The sequence below is a fragment of the Dreissena polymorpha genome, chromosome 6, assembly GCF_020536995.1.
Source record: "Dreissena polymorpha isolate Duluth1 chromosome 6, UMN_Dpol_1.0, whole genome shotgun sequence".
Classification (NCBI taxonomy): Eukaryota; Metazoa; Mollusca; class Bivalvia; order Myida; family Dreissenidae; genus Dreissena; species Dreissena polymorpha.
In genome coordinates this window covers 55862991-55879357 of record NC_068360.1, presented here as the reverse complement: position 1 = coordinate 55879357, position 16367 = coordinate 55862991, and the positions used below count along the sequence as shown (strand labels likewise).

Here is a 16367-nt window from a genome sequence, read left to right as displayed (position 1 = left end):
TAACGCTCGATTGGTCATTGTCGGCTCGGGTACTACATAGATGTCCGCCGAGTACTCTTAAGTATACTTTAATGTACCCCGGGTACGGAAAAAATACTAACACGTATCCGGCCTTTTGATACCGTACCCGAGTTTTATTCCGGCCCAAAATCCGATGTCGAAAAAGGCGCTAGAGAATGCGAAAAAATTGTCTTTGAAAAAAAACCCAACTGCCTCAACATGCTTTTTGAGCAGGAGTTTCGATAATATCTATAGAAGCATTTTCACAGAATATGGACACAAATATGAACATAATTAAGATGAAAAAATGCCGAAAACGACAACGACCAATTTAGCGTTAGAAATCCCGTTTCAGTATATTTTGCGTACCCGGGGTAAATTTAAGTATATTAAGAGTACCCGGGGTACATTTAAGTAGTACCCGAGCCGACCATGACCAATCGAGCCCTAGTAACTCGTTCCCATTATCTAGAAAATCGTGCAAACGAGTAAGTCTTGGTATGAGCTAGTAAGACGTGTGAACGACTAGGTACTCGTTCGAACGTCAACAATAGTGGCACCTCGTGGCAACGACTTAGTAACGCTCGATTGGTCATCGTCGGCTCGGGTACTTACATGTACCACGGGTATTCTTAAGTATACTTACAAGTATATGTACCCCGGATGCGGTAAATATACTAAAACGTACCTCGATTAGGACAAACAATACCGTTTTACGGTAATCGGTAGCGCGTTTTACGACCTCGGATTTCGGCGGGAATACAACTCGGGTACAGTCTAATATCGACCGGGTACGTTTTAGTATATTTACCGTACCCGGAATACATGTATATACTTAATAGTACCCGGGGTACATGTAAGTAGTACCCGAGCCGACAATAACCATTCGAGTCTTAGTAACTCGTGGTGACGACGGAAACACCCAATCAAAATACACGTTGTTTAACGTATGTTTCCAAAGGCTGCTACAAGAAAGGCCAGCATAATTTTGGACGAAATAACTCGGACAGATTCGCGCTTTTCAAAGCTTTTCAAACTTTCTGCATTCTGATTTGCTGATGATGTCGTTTCAACGACTTAGTTATCTCGTTTCTTAGTAGTTCTAATCAGTAAGTTATGTCCTTACCAGGACCTTCGATGTCGTTCCCACGACTTACTTATGCATGCCCAAGTCTCAGTAACTCGTTCGTAAAATTATTCGTGGGAACGGGGTTCTAAGGCAAGGGAACGACATAAATATAAACATGCACATGTGTCTTGTGCCACCATACTGACGTGTGTGTAGAATATTTTTATAGCTCCAGAAGACTTTTTATTTTGGGTTAAGGGGTAGTGCCAGATATTAAGCCGACACGTTGTTGAGAAGCTTCTAGTAAACTAAACCTCGGTTGAATATCTTAATGTCAAGCGACAGACGAATAAGTAACTTAGTGCTGAACGTGAGATCGAAACTGCTACCCATGAGTGCTGACGCTAGAGCGTTACCATTAGACCATGGAGAAGCTCACGATTATACTCTAGTACTTATAAATACCCAACTACTGTGGCATAGGCAACCGGATATGGGGATTTCTGGTGGCAGTATAATAGAAAGTTACTGACGTTCTAGACGACACACCTTTTGCAAATTTGTGTTATTTTGAAAGAACAGTTCAGCGCATCGACTCAGATATTTTTTAATTACGTCTTTTATTTCGAAATGTATAATGTTAATGCGTACACTATTGATATCTGGCGACACAAACCATTGATATATTGCGCGAAACAAACAGCTTACTTATCACTTACTTATCACTGACACACTTTCAATCACCGGTAATATTTCAACGTTAGTTTCTTAAGTTATTTAAATTGGCCGTATTTAATTTGCATTTAATTTGCATTTATTAATTTAGATTGACCAGATCTGTGGTATACATCGACCAATACAGCGATTTAAATTAATTGTTCTTATAATTACCTGTCTTGTTGCCATCATAATTCAGTTGTATGAAATTGCTTCCCATCTCAAGGAAAGAAGTCAGCTCTTTTGAAAAAGACACTGTAACTGTTGATGCATCTTTAATCTTTCTTTGGTCATATATGATTGATTCAATTGTTTTACGTTTCTCCTTGATACTGTCCGAATAAATATATTGTTGACTGGGCGTTCCGTTTTCTAAAACGACAGAACACATTGACAAAACTTTACTTATTTCGTCCTTAACTTTGGACGAGGCGTCACGTTTATTCCCAATTGTTTTAGTTTCAGCAGTTTTTAATTCGCTTGCTTCAGTAATAAATTTCTGCTTTGCGTCTTCAAATAGTTGTATGATACGATCTCTCATTTCATCCACTTCTGAAGATATCTTTGCAAAGGACTCATTTACGTCAGTTTCCGACTGCTCACAATCCGCTATAATAGCGTCAGCCTCGGATTGCAATTTTATCAACGTTTGTTTTAATGCTTGAAGCTCAGGTCGTGCTTGTCTGGATACTTTGGCTATTTCATCCACTTGGTCACATTTCCTGTGAATGAGAACGCATGAACTGCAACACAGCTTAGAATGATCCTGACAGAAAAACTCTATTTCTCGCTCATGCTTGTGACACTTGTCAATTCCTTTCATGTCGATTATATCGGGCGCAGATTTATTGTCCTTTATATTGACAATGTTATGCTGACCTGTCTTATACACGATGTGCGGATTTTTGCACGTATCACATAAAAATTCATCACAATCCTTGCAGAAAACCGTTGCAGCTTTTGATATGTTGGTTTTCATACAAGGCTCACATGATTGTGTCACTGTACTTTCGCCAATAAAGTCTCCTGCATTGTTTTTGTTTGAATCCTGAAATATTCTAGAAGCCATTGTGAAGTTTTGCTTAAACCGGTTTCTACTTTCGATTTTAAAACCACTGTTTGCACATTTAATAATTTCTTCAAATTTTGACACTTTAAAAAAGTGAAATTATCGAAGCACTGTCCTACTCCCTCTTACGCTCGATTTAATTTTCTAAATTTATCATCGTGCTTAATGGAAAGCGACATGTCACAATGGCCATCTCGTAATAGATTATAACCTTAAAGAAAACACGTGCCATATGATATTTCTGTCATAATTTTAGAACATATATTTAGTTATCACGTACGCTATCAATTCATCCCATGAAAGATCTTGTACATTCACCTTTTATCATTTAGATTGTCAGGATGACGGATATCGCTAAAATTTATCTAACAAATGTCAGGGGTCTGATTGTTGACGTGAAATATTTCATCTCACTAAGATAGTGAATATATAAGATTAAATTAATCAGTCAGGTCGAGTACTAATAACGCAGACCTTGGACTTTGATTAAAAGTAATCTTCATGAATTAAGCTGTTCATTTTATCCGTTGCAATAACGTTTATGAACCAGTAGAAGTGTAACAAGTAGTTGTCATATTTTATCGTGTTACATGTATAACTATTTTAACACATACAAGACAAAGTCTCAGCTTATAGTCAGACAATGCATCGTCATTTCAACTCTGCACCATGCATTCACCTCATTAATAAAATACATAGGAAAATACAAAGGTTTCAAAAACTAATCTTAATAGGTTAAAAATAAATGTTAAAATTGTGTTTTATTTGGTTACATGGAAATATACTATTTTCAACATACGTCATTTCCAAAGTCATTTATACAACAAAATTTGAGGTAACTTATAACATTGAATCCTTTAAGGACTGCAGTTATTTTTAATCAGTGTACTACTTTCTGGATATGTTTTAATAGATTACGCGGAGAACTGTTGTCATTATTTGGCGTTGGAGACAGGCACAGTTTAAGTTGTTGTTTTAAATCGTATGTCAACTTGCATAGCTTTACTTGTGCGTGACTTATGTAGGTCTTCAATCTTAAACTTGGCACAACTTTTCTGCCAGTTCCAAGCAGGTGATCCGAGTTTAATTCAATGTTCGAGTTGCAAGTATTATTATGTTTTTGTATTGGCGATTAGTCGCTTGACTTACATACAGAATAATGGATGTTTACAAAAATTGTTCAACTGATGCAGTTTTTTTTATTTTCCTTCATCGAAATTGGCTTGGTTTATTGTGATTGCATTTATGGGGCAATATGCATTTAGGTGTGTCGATCACCTCTATTTGTGATAAATACTTCACAGTTTCCATAAAGATTTTACAAAGCGTTGTTTATTGGCATTATACATCGACTAGATTCGAAAATTAATTGACCAAACGTCCCGGTAATTGTTTCTTTAGAACTTACACTATTTTTTAAATCGAAATTCTTATTCCTCTGTATGTATGAAATTTATATCAACATACGGTAGATCAGCAAGCTTACAATAAGCATATGTGGTTTGTTTTTCGTTTCTTGCGATGATCAATCTCTCTGTGACGTACACTTTTTATTGAAAACCTGGAAGACATATTGCGTTGAAATTTTACACAATTGCGAACCTGCTAAAAGGATCAAGTATGCTTCACACAATATGGCCACTAGCCCAATAGTTTTAAGATAAATTGCAAACGTCATCTTTACAACTAAGTAGACGTTCACATGATTTCAGAGAAATAGTCTTTAACGAGATATGTACTGACGTTCGATCCGCTCATTTGAAAAAGAAGCACACACGACCTGTCTACTTACATGCCTATATTAACAACACTGAAAGATTTAGTAACAAATTAGTTTACTGAACCGCTTCTTTTGCCCTACCATCTGTTAGCTTTTGACATTTGGTTCCATTCCGTTTAAAACCATAGGCGCTTGAGTTAAGTTCACGGAATCAATTTGGAGAAAAGTCTTATTTTATAAAAAGAGCATAGCCAGATGGTAAATAATGTTTCAATTACAACAAAGCAGACTGCTGTCAATCCAAGGAAACGTTCACTTACATGTTTTTAAAAATATTTTAATAAATTCCGATGGCTTCTAGCTTTACAAAACAAACGGAAATATGCATTGCAAAAAGTTTAAAATTGGTATATGAATTGAAACTGTCTACTTGATTATGTTGTTTGCTTGTTATTTTTTTTGTAAATAAATGATAGATCTCATATTCTTAAACGCGTTCACGATCTTGCATTTTGCTGTACAATATACGTGGATTCTTTCGAACGTCTTTCAAATGCAAAGCTGAAACAATAATTGATTCGTAATAACCCAAACTAAATTGCTTTTGTTTACTACAGAACACAAACCGAGTGGTATTTTAAATAGTATATTTCAATTGAAAGTCCAGCTGCATGCGCAGAGGAGAAATCTTATAATAGCACGTGGTTCTTTATTTATGACGCAACACATTTCCAACAGTGTGAAATAAAACACATTTAATATACAATCTCGGCAAAACAAATATTACATTATAACAGGAATGAAGTAGCAGCTGTTTTCAGATTTGAGTTTTCCTTTAGAAAGCCGGTGTAATATTGTGTTAAACTTACTTTGTTTGCTGATGAACTTAAAAAATTTCTTCCAGGTTGTGGGAATTTTCAAATTGCTGTGAACATGCACCTTGCTAGATGACTCATAGTCTCCTCTACGTCGTCTTGTTTCTTCTTTCAGGCTATTTTCACTATATGTGTCAAAAATGATATGGATTTGCTTTTACGTTTGTTTCGTTGACTTGAGGTATTGGTCTCAATATATCATCATCATGGATCTAATAGTTTAGTTCAACAAAAATTGCTTAGACGTACACGTATAAATAAATGTATTTATTTGAAAATCCATCAATATATGGCAAATTTAAAGTTAAGTCAGGCATTTTCAAGCTGTTTATTGGCCACATTTTAGAAACATTACCAGTTTATCACCCAATATTTAGATAACAATGCAATTAATCTAACTTGTTAACTTTACGCCAATTCAACATGAGGACCCGGGGCAGCAACAATGAAGAGCATAATTTCCGTGTTGCTCGGGCTGTCAACATACTGTAGAAATCATTGTCCGGTCTGTCAAAATAACGTAGAAACCAATATCCGCTTGTTTCAAAATTAGCATAGAAGCCATTATCCATACGTACAAACGTCCAGGAATAAATTCGTCGACGCGTGATTTTTTCGTCAATTTTATATGTAAACAAAATTCATCGATCGAATATTTAAAGACACTGTCTATTGGTAAAATTAAAACCTAATGATAATCGACATTAAGCGTCGGTCCTTTTTGTTGTTTGATTTGTTTATATTCGACATTAATTTGAACATTAAAGATTTTTTTGTAAAATAATGTGTACGAATTCGAAATGATAATTATGTTGCAGCATTAAGATAATTGTTTGTTTATCCATACTACTGGAAGTGAACTTTAGTTTTTATTGTGTTACTGTCTGCTATTATACATACAATTAAGTAAAAAATAGAAGTAAACAATATCACAAAATAAGTGTTAACTTAATTTGACATTTACCATGGAATATTTATAATAAACCAGTCAAAAAGTGTTATGCTTTACAAACTAGTATCAAATACTACGCTCGCCATTCGTTAAAAAGCCTTTCATTGTTCCACTTCACCATCACAGTGACGGGTAAAATGTATGCATTTGTTTTATTGTATCGCCTCGGGTTTCCTCGATTTCATAACGGACAATGTCGAATGATGGGCGAACTTTAATAAGGGCTGTTACGTCATTGATTCCCATCATCGACGTTGCGTGTTGTTGCAAGCAAGCGGTAGTTTTACTCTGTCGGATGTCGAGCGCTTGAAATGAAATTTGAATGAGTTATTTTGTACAAAAATAAATTAAATGATATTTATTAAAAAAAAGCGTAAACGAGGTTAATATGCTGCCTCCTTTCTAAAAAATGTTAAGAAAAGTAGATGTGTTTGAATTACACTTTAGTACCACACGGCTTATTCCTTAACGTGCTGTAGTGGTTTGAGTGCTTCTTTGACCCTGAGCGCTATGCCGGCGGGAATGTAAACTCCTGACATGGCTTCTCAAGCTGGACAGATTGAAGGATAGAGGGCAGACATATATCAGCCACATCTCACCGAGGCTTAGATGTATGAGAAAGATCTAAAACAGAAAACTCAACGGCGGAATATGTTCCAAAGCTTTGACCGGCAAGTCTTCAACGAAAAGGAAAAGTAACAAAATAAACCGCTGCTATAGACGGATTCACCGGGTAAAAGTGTGCAAGAAGATGTTGCAACTTTTTCAACTCCAATGATGGACACCAATGAATCTTTGTGGGATGTTGCTCTTCCTGTAGTATCTCCGGGTTGTTAGAGTGTTGTCAGATCCCATGCCTCGAAATGGTATAACCGAAGCTATCGGAGGTTAACCCGTCCCGCCACGAGGAGCCAGGCTACGGAGGCGGAGGGTAAATACGACTGACGAATGCAAGAACGGGTACAAACCACTCAAGAGACCCCTCTTCCATTCCTCAATAATATTGAGGGCATAATTAACCAAAAGCTTCATTTCACTGAACGACTGCATGCCAAGAAAATTGATGAACCAGGGGAACAAGCCATTATAACACAATTACTTAGCAGATGCCATGAAAGCCCTACATTAAAAAAATCAGGGCTAAACAAAATTACCAAGGAGCTGCTTCACAAGTCTGGGCACAAAGGAAAAAAACGCAGCCCTTGAGTACGGAGTGATGCAAGGAGAACAGCAGCAAAGTCCAACTTTGACGGTGTCAGCAATGTACATAACCGGGCGACAAGAATCATCACTGTTGCCACACGGTCAACTGGAGCTTATCACCTTATCAACAAGTTAAGAATTGGCCAGTAATGTCAGTGCCACTGTCAGGCAAAATCACTTGCTGCCGTCTTACACTGTGGCATCGGGCGCCTGATCTAGGCGGAGGAAACAACGAAGCAATGGAAACTCTACGGCAGTCAAATTCAATCAACAAAAGTAATAATTGTGCTGACATGAACAGTTATCTAGCATTCACAGTGAGGCCAAATACCAATCTTAATTGATAATTAAACCAATCCTTACACAATGGGAAAGAAATATGGACGATTATTTTTTAAACAGCTAGCTTGCGAAGCTAACTACAATTTTGTCATAGACACCGATACACATGGTATGACAACGAGGAAATGAATCATGGCCAATGCGTTGTTTTCTGAATTTGTTTAAACAACTTAAGAAGGCAACTAGAAATGTGCCCTAGACACAGATGTCCCTACAACACATGGTTTGACATCGACAAATCGTCTCTATATTCTACAAAAGACGTACAGACAAAGGGCCATACTTCAGCATAAACTGATCGCAGAAAGAAACACATTCAATTCCGACCATCCACAAATTTATGTTATTTCGCTGTGGAGGTTTAAGTAAGATTCAAACATTAGTTAAAAAGGCAGTAAAACAATAACAACTATACATGCTATTGAGGAAAAAGAGACTTATGGCCAAGAAACTCGTCTCTGGAAAAATTGATTGTTTTTACAATCATCTAAACATTAAGGTCATTCAACAAAAAAGTTTGTGCAAGATCGATCCAGTATTGTTAGAGCTGATTAAAACCAAACAAATGGACTGTGGCGAGATCCATACACAAGTTAAAGAGGACTTGACAATACAAGCTTCGTGCGACTGTACATTATATACATATTCTTTGGAAAACAGAAAAAATCGTTGCAGCCCAAATTATTTCCTTTGCGATCATTTACACAATAAAGTCATTCAACCGTGAAAGTTTGAGCAAGATCAACCCAATAGTTAAAGCAGTTAAAAGCACAACGTTTGTGACATTTTTTCATATACTAAGCTGACAAACGGACTAGCTTAATGCTAGTGGCTTCCAATTTATTTCAGGCATAAAAACGACAGGAGAAAGAAGAAATATTCACTTGGTCTCTCAGGACATTTTTTTTACCGACCACAATCGACAGCTGGTATCCGGACAATCGCTCCCACGGACCATCGGTCCAACGCTAATTTTGACAAGGCGGACGTTCGCTCAAACATTATTTTGACAACCCGGACAGTCGCTCCTACATTCTTTTGACAGTCCGGACAGTCGCCCCTACATTCGTTTGACAACCCGGAAAGTCGCTCCTACATAATTTTGGCATCACGGCCATTAGTTCCTACAATAAGATACGAAACCTTAAAACATAGAATACGCCAATCAAAGGCTAACACGTATAATTAGCCGACATTTATATTATTAATTGTATTAAAACATATACAAATAATCAAATGGCTATAATTCAAAATTTATCACAAATTTCGTGAGTCTACAAAGTAAATTAGGTAGGAATGCTTGCAGCAACTCCGGGTCCACACAAAATGCATTCTGGGAAAGACCTCACATTGAAATGCACATCAATTTCAAATATTGAATATGGCTTTTGATAAAACATATTTTATAGGTGATTGTTTATATCACCAAGTGTTTGCTGCTTTCACAGAGTGTCAATACATTTGTGTAATTAATAAAGTGACAACCGCTTCAAAATATTATAATAAATTTCAACATATGACTTGAATAAACACAAGAGGCTAGGGACTTTCGAAATCAGTTACAATAGGTTAAAAGCAGTAAATGTATGCCACATTTTGTTGAACAAAGAAAACACTTACACTCGATATTAACACTGACACCAACAACCGGTATGTAATACTATGAGTTTGCAGTTTTGGGGAAGTTCTTAATGTAGAATGTTAAAGGCCATACATTCCTCAATTTGGAAGTTGTCGAATCATTTTAGCGTCCGTTAAGGAAGGGAAAAGCTGTTAATGTGTAACTGCCATAAATGTTATAGTTTTCACATGACAAAATGAATATCATTGGAGACGAAAAACAGCAGAGCAAGCAGGCGCGAAATAATTAGGAATAAACTGCTACTAGTTACATGAGATTAAATAAAAATAGACAAAGTCCGATGATATGTCGATCTAGCAGCGAATACCACTTAAAATCGCACTGATACAGGTCTCTAAACGAATACATTGTGTACAATATGAACCAAATTGACACAAAACTCGATCAATTCTTTGAAAACGAAACAATTATGATCTAAAATGTTTTGTATGAACAAAATGATGACGTCAATCACAGTGACGTTATCAAAAGAAGTTATGATGGGATCGCTTAATATATGTTGTACTTACAACAAAGAATTCGAAACATATACTATTAAACAAAATTATATAACTTTAACTGTGACAGCCTTACGATAAAATATATAAAAACACATTATGTTATTTCATTTAACATTCTTTTCACGGAACATAATAATGTCTATATATAGGTGTCTGCTCCATCTGAGGAACCATTGCTTCCAAGTTACGCAAGGTATTTCTCGTTTCGTTTTATCAAGAGATGCAACTTCTACATAACTTCTAATTCGTATATTGAAGAATTATACTGTTCATTGTATCAAGCTTCTAGTAACTGGAGGACGTTACAATAACAACATACTAATAATAACAAACTGTTCCGCCCCTTGGTCGCACACTCAATGTGCATGCATTATAGCTCCCATGTCTTAGAAATCATTACAACAAATTCCAGAGCACCTATTATTTAGCTTACGCACAAAAACGTGTTTTAAGATTGTTATTAAGTTTTTTTCTGTTATTTTATCTTGTGACGTAGTTTCTGACATCAAAGGACCCAGTTTAGAATTCCCTCAGTATATCATGTTCGAGCTAAAATATCAAGGTTCATTCAAATATGGCAGTAAAGATGGCCCCTAGACAGGTAACTGGTTCACTATTTAGTTTGAACAAGAAACATAGTTTCTGGCCCGAAGTGATTCAGTTTCGAACTTGGCTGAGAAATTATTGAAACTAATGTTCTATCCAAATTGTCTTTTATTTTGCATTTAGCATTCAGCCTTAATTTGCATTTAGAGTTTTAACAAGCCTTTCCTCAAATGTCATCTGGTGACCTAAGTTGTCGATCCCACGTTCCCCAGATTTAAACGCGAAAAAGTTATAATTGTGACTAATTTCCATACCGGGTAACACGAAGATTGGACAATTATGTGGGCCTCTAATTGTGTCAACCAGCTTTTTCGTTTATTAGAACTAGTTACCTACTTTTAAAATCCACGTTTTCTAAAACAAAAGTTCTCAAAGTGTTTACATGGACAAAGGTTATATTTGCATCACGCACGACTAATGACGTGCAAAAGCCGATAACTTAAGTTCAGCATATGCACCATTCATTGCTGAAGAACAAAGCGTTAATTCGTAAAGGCGCGAGCGGCGACGTGGCATTCTGTTCCGTTTTTAAAACGTTCATTACTGCGGCAGAGAAGTTAGTCAGAAATGTGTTGCATGTCAACTGCTACCTTCAATACTGCTGCTGGCCGAAAAGTAAAAGCTACTTACAATACAGCCGCTGGTCTCCCATCCAAGCAAGAAAGGAACAGGCTCTTTTGGTGAAACGAGAAAGCCAGATGAATTATCATTAGACCCTGAAATCAATGGACATTTAAACAGCAGGTTTATATTTCTTACATAATTGCTCCTTATGCAAAGTATCTATGTTTGTAAAAATATATCTTCAGGCGATTAACACGTGTCAAAATAAGTATGAATGCGTAACATACACAGCTGTCTCATCTGACGTCTCAATAAACATAAAACACATTGAAAAGTTAACAAAAACAACATGATCACCGACAAAAGTGCGAATGCATTTTATTGAAAATGTTCAGCTAATCACAAAAGAAGCACTTAATTCATTGACGAAGTTGTTTCGTTAAGACAACATTGATTTGTTTGTAGCCATTGTTAAAAATCTTTCAATGCCAAATTACATCGATTAGCATACAATATATAATGAAGATGACTTAAGAAAATGTGATTAATCTATTTATTGCAATTAAAGTGTAGCAGAAGTGTGAATTAATACATTACATATTTTACCGAAGGAGGAAGTAGCCAATAGTGGAACGAGTTTTCAGGGATGTTTGTGATGCATTTTGTCCTGAAATGTATGTACGTCAACAAATTCTTTATTCTCAATTGATACTAACAATAATGTAACATCGAATGGTGGCGTACGTGAGAAGTTAAATTAACTGTTTGCGACTTAATGAATGTGTGCAATCATTTACTTTTTACGATTGCTTAACTGACGAAGTCTGCTTTTGTTCATTAGCAACACTTCTAACATGCACCAAGAACGATACAAGTTATTTAACAAATACAAATTGTTTGTTCGAATTGCAATTCATAGTCATAACTTGCGAAAAACAGCCCGAAAATATTGTTTGTAAGAAATTATGTATTTTGCGATCATACTTACACATTTTTGTTTGTATTTGAATTCAGGTGACGAACCAATTGATCGACAGCGTTAAACAAGGGCGCCGTGGTTTAACCTGTAAACAAACAACTTTTACCTGAAAAAATGAAAGACTTTACAATGATTAGTGAAACATATGAAAGTTGTTTTATTTGTTTGCGTTCCTTAGCTATCGATATTAAATGAAAGCATCATACCTAATGTATGACATATACCAGAGGCAGCTGTATTACAATGTTTGCCAAACTTAATCCGTTCCTGACCTCGCAGCGTGGAAACATACCCAATGTCGTATTGGTTTGTGTTTATGCATGTTTGGTAAGTTGTTCTTTTATAATACAGACTAGTAATTTGATTTGCGATCTGAATCCCTTTAAATTGATCAGTTATGCACAAGATAAGATGCGTTATAGATTACTTTTGTTGAAAGATGGTGGAAAACCGATATTACCTTTTTTGTTTATTTAGCACACAAAAACATGGATTTCAACCTTTGAAATCAAACTTTACGTATCTCGCAAACAAACATAACAGAACATTCAGAAAAAAAACGATGCTCCTGGGGTTCAGAGCGGTGCATGTAGAGGGCCAATGGCATGGTCACTTTAGTTGTCTATTCGAACTAAACAACAATAGGATCATTTGAAGTACTTGGGCGGCATAGAAAACCATAACAATTCAATCATAAACACTTAAGTGATTTTCTTGTGTTTGTTGGCTAAGGCATTCTTTATGATTGAATCATGTTCATTTGAAAGAATATGTGGTTAATTCTCATCCGTAAGCATCTGCCTGTAGGTATACTCGTGTTTGCCATAAGGGCGTATTACGTTCGTCTCAATGGCTAGGCGAGTTGCACCACATATTTTACTATGAAATCTAAAAAAGCAAACGAACGACTAAAATAGCACTCCATTATTAAAGATAAATGTAATGTTTGCAATATAAAGTCATCGGTGAATGCTATGAAGTGGATCATGTTATATGCTGATCAAACAATCTAAATTTAACGTCGCCGGGAGCTTTACATACTAATAGATATACAATAGCATCATTAAACAATATTTGATAATAATTGATTGAGACAGAATATTAATTTTGAGCACCATGGGTTAAATGTCAATTACAACGTTTCAAATCATGTCAAACAACACTCATCTTTACGTTAATCATTTCATGTCTGGTATTGATTGCAAATCAAGAATATTTCAGACTATAGATCAGTTAAAAAGTGCGGCTATGTCACAGGTGGGTCTTGAGAAGGCGTACGGTTCATTTGTACAGATTATACATAATGAGATTTTGAGCAAATTACCTCATATGCTAGTTGATATAAGATCTAGTAAAAGAACAGGTCGGAAACATAAAGTACATAAGCCTTGGGGGTCTGATCATTTAACTGTTTTATGGAAAAGTATGTGTTAAGCTGAAAAGCAATGGTTAAAATGTTCAAATGGAAATATGCGGTTGTTGAAACATGTATATGTCACGAAGCGTAAAGAATTGGACCGTAACGTCCATAGAGCTAAGCGGCAGTTTGTTTACCAGGCACATAATCAGTTGCTGAAGAATGACCTAGCATTGGCGATGCTGCATAGCCTCTTTAATAGATGTTACGTTAGTGGAACTGTACCATCAGAATGGTCTAAAGGCAGAATAACACCTTTTTAAAAGTCATTTCCGTCTGATGTTAGAGATCCACTCTCTTATAGGGGTATTACGTTAGCTCCTTGTATTTATAAGATTTATTGTAGTCTTTTGAATACTAGATTAACAAAAGAAAATATAATATGTGATGAGCAAAATGGCTTGCTTAAAGGGAAAAAGACTATTGATCAAGTACAATCTTTAACAACAATTATAGAAAATTGTAAACGCAAAAGGGTCCCCACCTTTGCCGCCTGTATCGAATTTAAGAAAGCGTATGATATGTTAGATAGAAGTGAAAAAGTTGCAGCATTTGGGATTGCGGGACAGACTGTTTCAAGCCATATTTTCATTGTATAAAGATGTTAATTTTGCGTCCGTCTGAATGGCTTCGACACACATTGGTTCGATATAAAGTGCGGCTTGAAACATGGTTGTCCCCTCTTCCCAATGCTATTAAATTTGTATATTAATGATTTGGCTTCTACAATAAATAGTTAAGATAAAGGAATCACGATAGGAGATACAGGAATAAGCATTTCATTATATGCTAATGATGTTGTATTATAAGATGAAAATGCCAATGATTTGCAGTCCATGTTGAATTAGCTATCAGTCTGGTGTACGCAAAATAAAATGACAGTAAACTGTGATGAGTCAAATATTATTCATTTTCGTACTAAAGGGACACCTATGTCAGATCATGTTTTTAAACTTGGAACAGATGTATTAGAATATGCACACAGCTATAAGTACTTTAGTCTTGTGTTTAATGAATTTCTTTACTTCAATGAGATAGCTTAAACTGTTACTATGTCAGCATCCAGGGCTTTTAGTCAGAGCATTTGTTGGTTTCCAGTACTCGAATTTCTCAAAGCGGTATGATAGTATGGTATGGCCAATCATTACCTACAGAGCTCCTTTGTGGGGGGACAGGTCTTTGTCGTGTATAAATGCAGTCCACAACCGGGCCAAGCTGTGCTATATTGGGTTAGGGAAATATACTCCAAATGCAGCTTTGATCGGGGAGATGGGTTGAAAACCGCTCCTGTAAGGCTCTGGGGTGCAGTTTTCAGGCAGTATTTTAGTGATGAATATGCCAAATACAAGAAAGATTAAAATGGTATTTTTTGTGGTAAAAACTTTCTAATGTTGGAAATTGTTATTTTAGATTGACAAAGTTTCTTCAAAATATTCATTGTATTGAATTGTTGAATCATGCTAGTGGTAACTCTAAACATGTAATTAACTACATTGACGATTTATTGTTTGATTTTGAAAAGTTGAAATAGAAAGCATTGTTAGATAGAAACACCTCTATCAGAGGAAATGGTGGTAACAAGCTGAGAATTTGCCGAATGTTAAAGTCTGAGTTTTGTACAGATAATTATTTGCAAACCAATATAATACCTTTTAATTACCGTTCGGGTTTTACAAAATTTAGATGCGGTGTTGGACAATTACGAGTTGAGACGGGAAGATATGAGAATTTAGCACTAGAAAATAGATGTTGATTTTATTTTCAGAATGTTGTAGAAGATGAAAAGCACGTACTATACCATTGCCCATTGTAAAATGAGTGTACAACAGAACTTATTTATGTTATAAATAATATGCCAAGTGTCAGTTATGAAAATTTGTCAGTTGATGAAAAGTACTTGCGTCTTTTAAAAATGATCATAACGCATATGTTGCTGCCAACACCTGCTTTAAGATTTTATATGAACGCAAACACTGTCGATATGTATATACACGTAGAGAGTCTTAGGTAGAATAGATTTTAGTATGTTTTAATTGTCAAACTGTCTTTAATTAGAATGAAAACTTGTTTTTTTATAAATGCTGTAGTCATGTTAAATGTAAAGTTTTTAAAATGTACACTTTCTAATAAGTCATTTATGACTGATTACATTAATGCCATTGTGTTATATTGTATGTGTAAGGTACAAACAATTTAAACGTTGATGAATAACACTACTTTTTCAGAAGATACGGTTACTGACCATTAACGCAAATATAGTTTTATATAAACGCTTATAATGTTCGTAAATTAGAAAAACCATTCATGTAAAATCATTATGCACTCTGTAACGTTTTTTTCACACTTTTATGTGCAGATTGTTCATACGACACATAGCAAAATACATTTCTGCCCTTTGCAATTATTAAGCAACTTCATATATTGGTAATATTTGCGAGCAAAACATAATTATGAAGACCAAGATATAAACATAAAGTAATTATGTTCAGTTCGGCATAAAATGTACATATCATTAACAGTTTGCGATAATTTTCAAACACTTTTAATCATAAACCATTCCAGATTTATGTTTATTATTTTATTTCATAACATACGTATTTCTCTATATTTGCCATTTGAATCAACACACACTTAATCCAGACAAGTCACTCGCTGTGAACTACAGTACAGTAATCGATGGTCACAGTCATGTATTTTGTAGAAAAGTATACC

General features: G+C 35.5%; 1 protein-coding gene across 1 annotated transcript in view; it reads right to left on the bottom strand.

Annotated features, from left to right (window-relative positions):
• The window catches only part of LOC127835324 (uncharacterized), a 6840-nt gene extending 3738 nt beyond the window's left edge, over positions 1-3102 (bottom strand). The window contains exon 1 of the mRNA XM_052361692.1: positions 1961-3102. Coding sequence (XP_052217652.1) covers positions 1961-2855 — 895 coding nt within the window. The 5' untranslated portion in view covers positions 2856-3102. The remainder of the gene's footprint in view (positions 1-1960) is intronic.
• Between the last annotated feature and the right edge of the window lie 13265 nt (positions 3103-16367).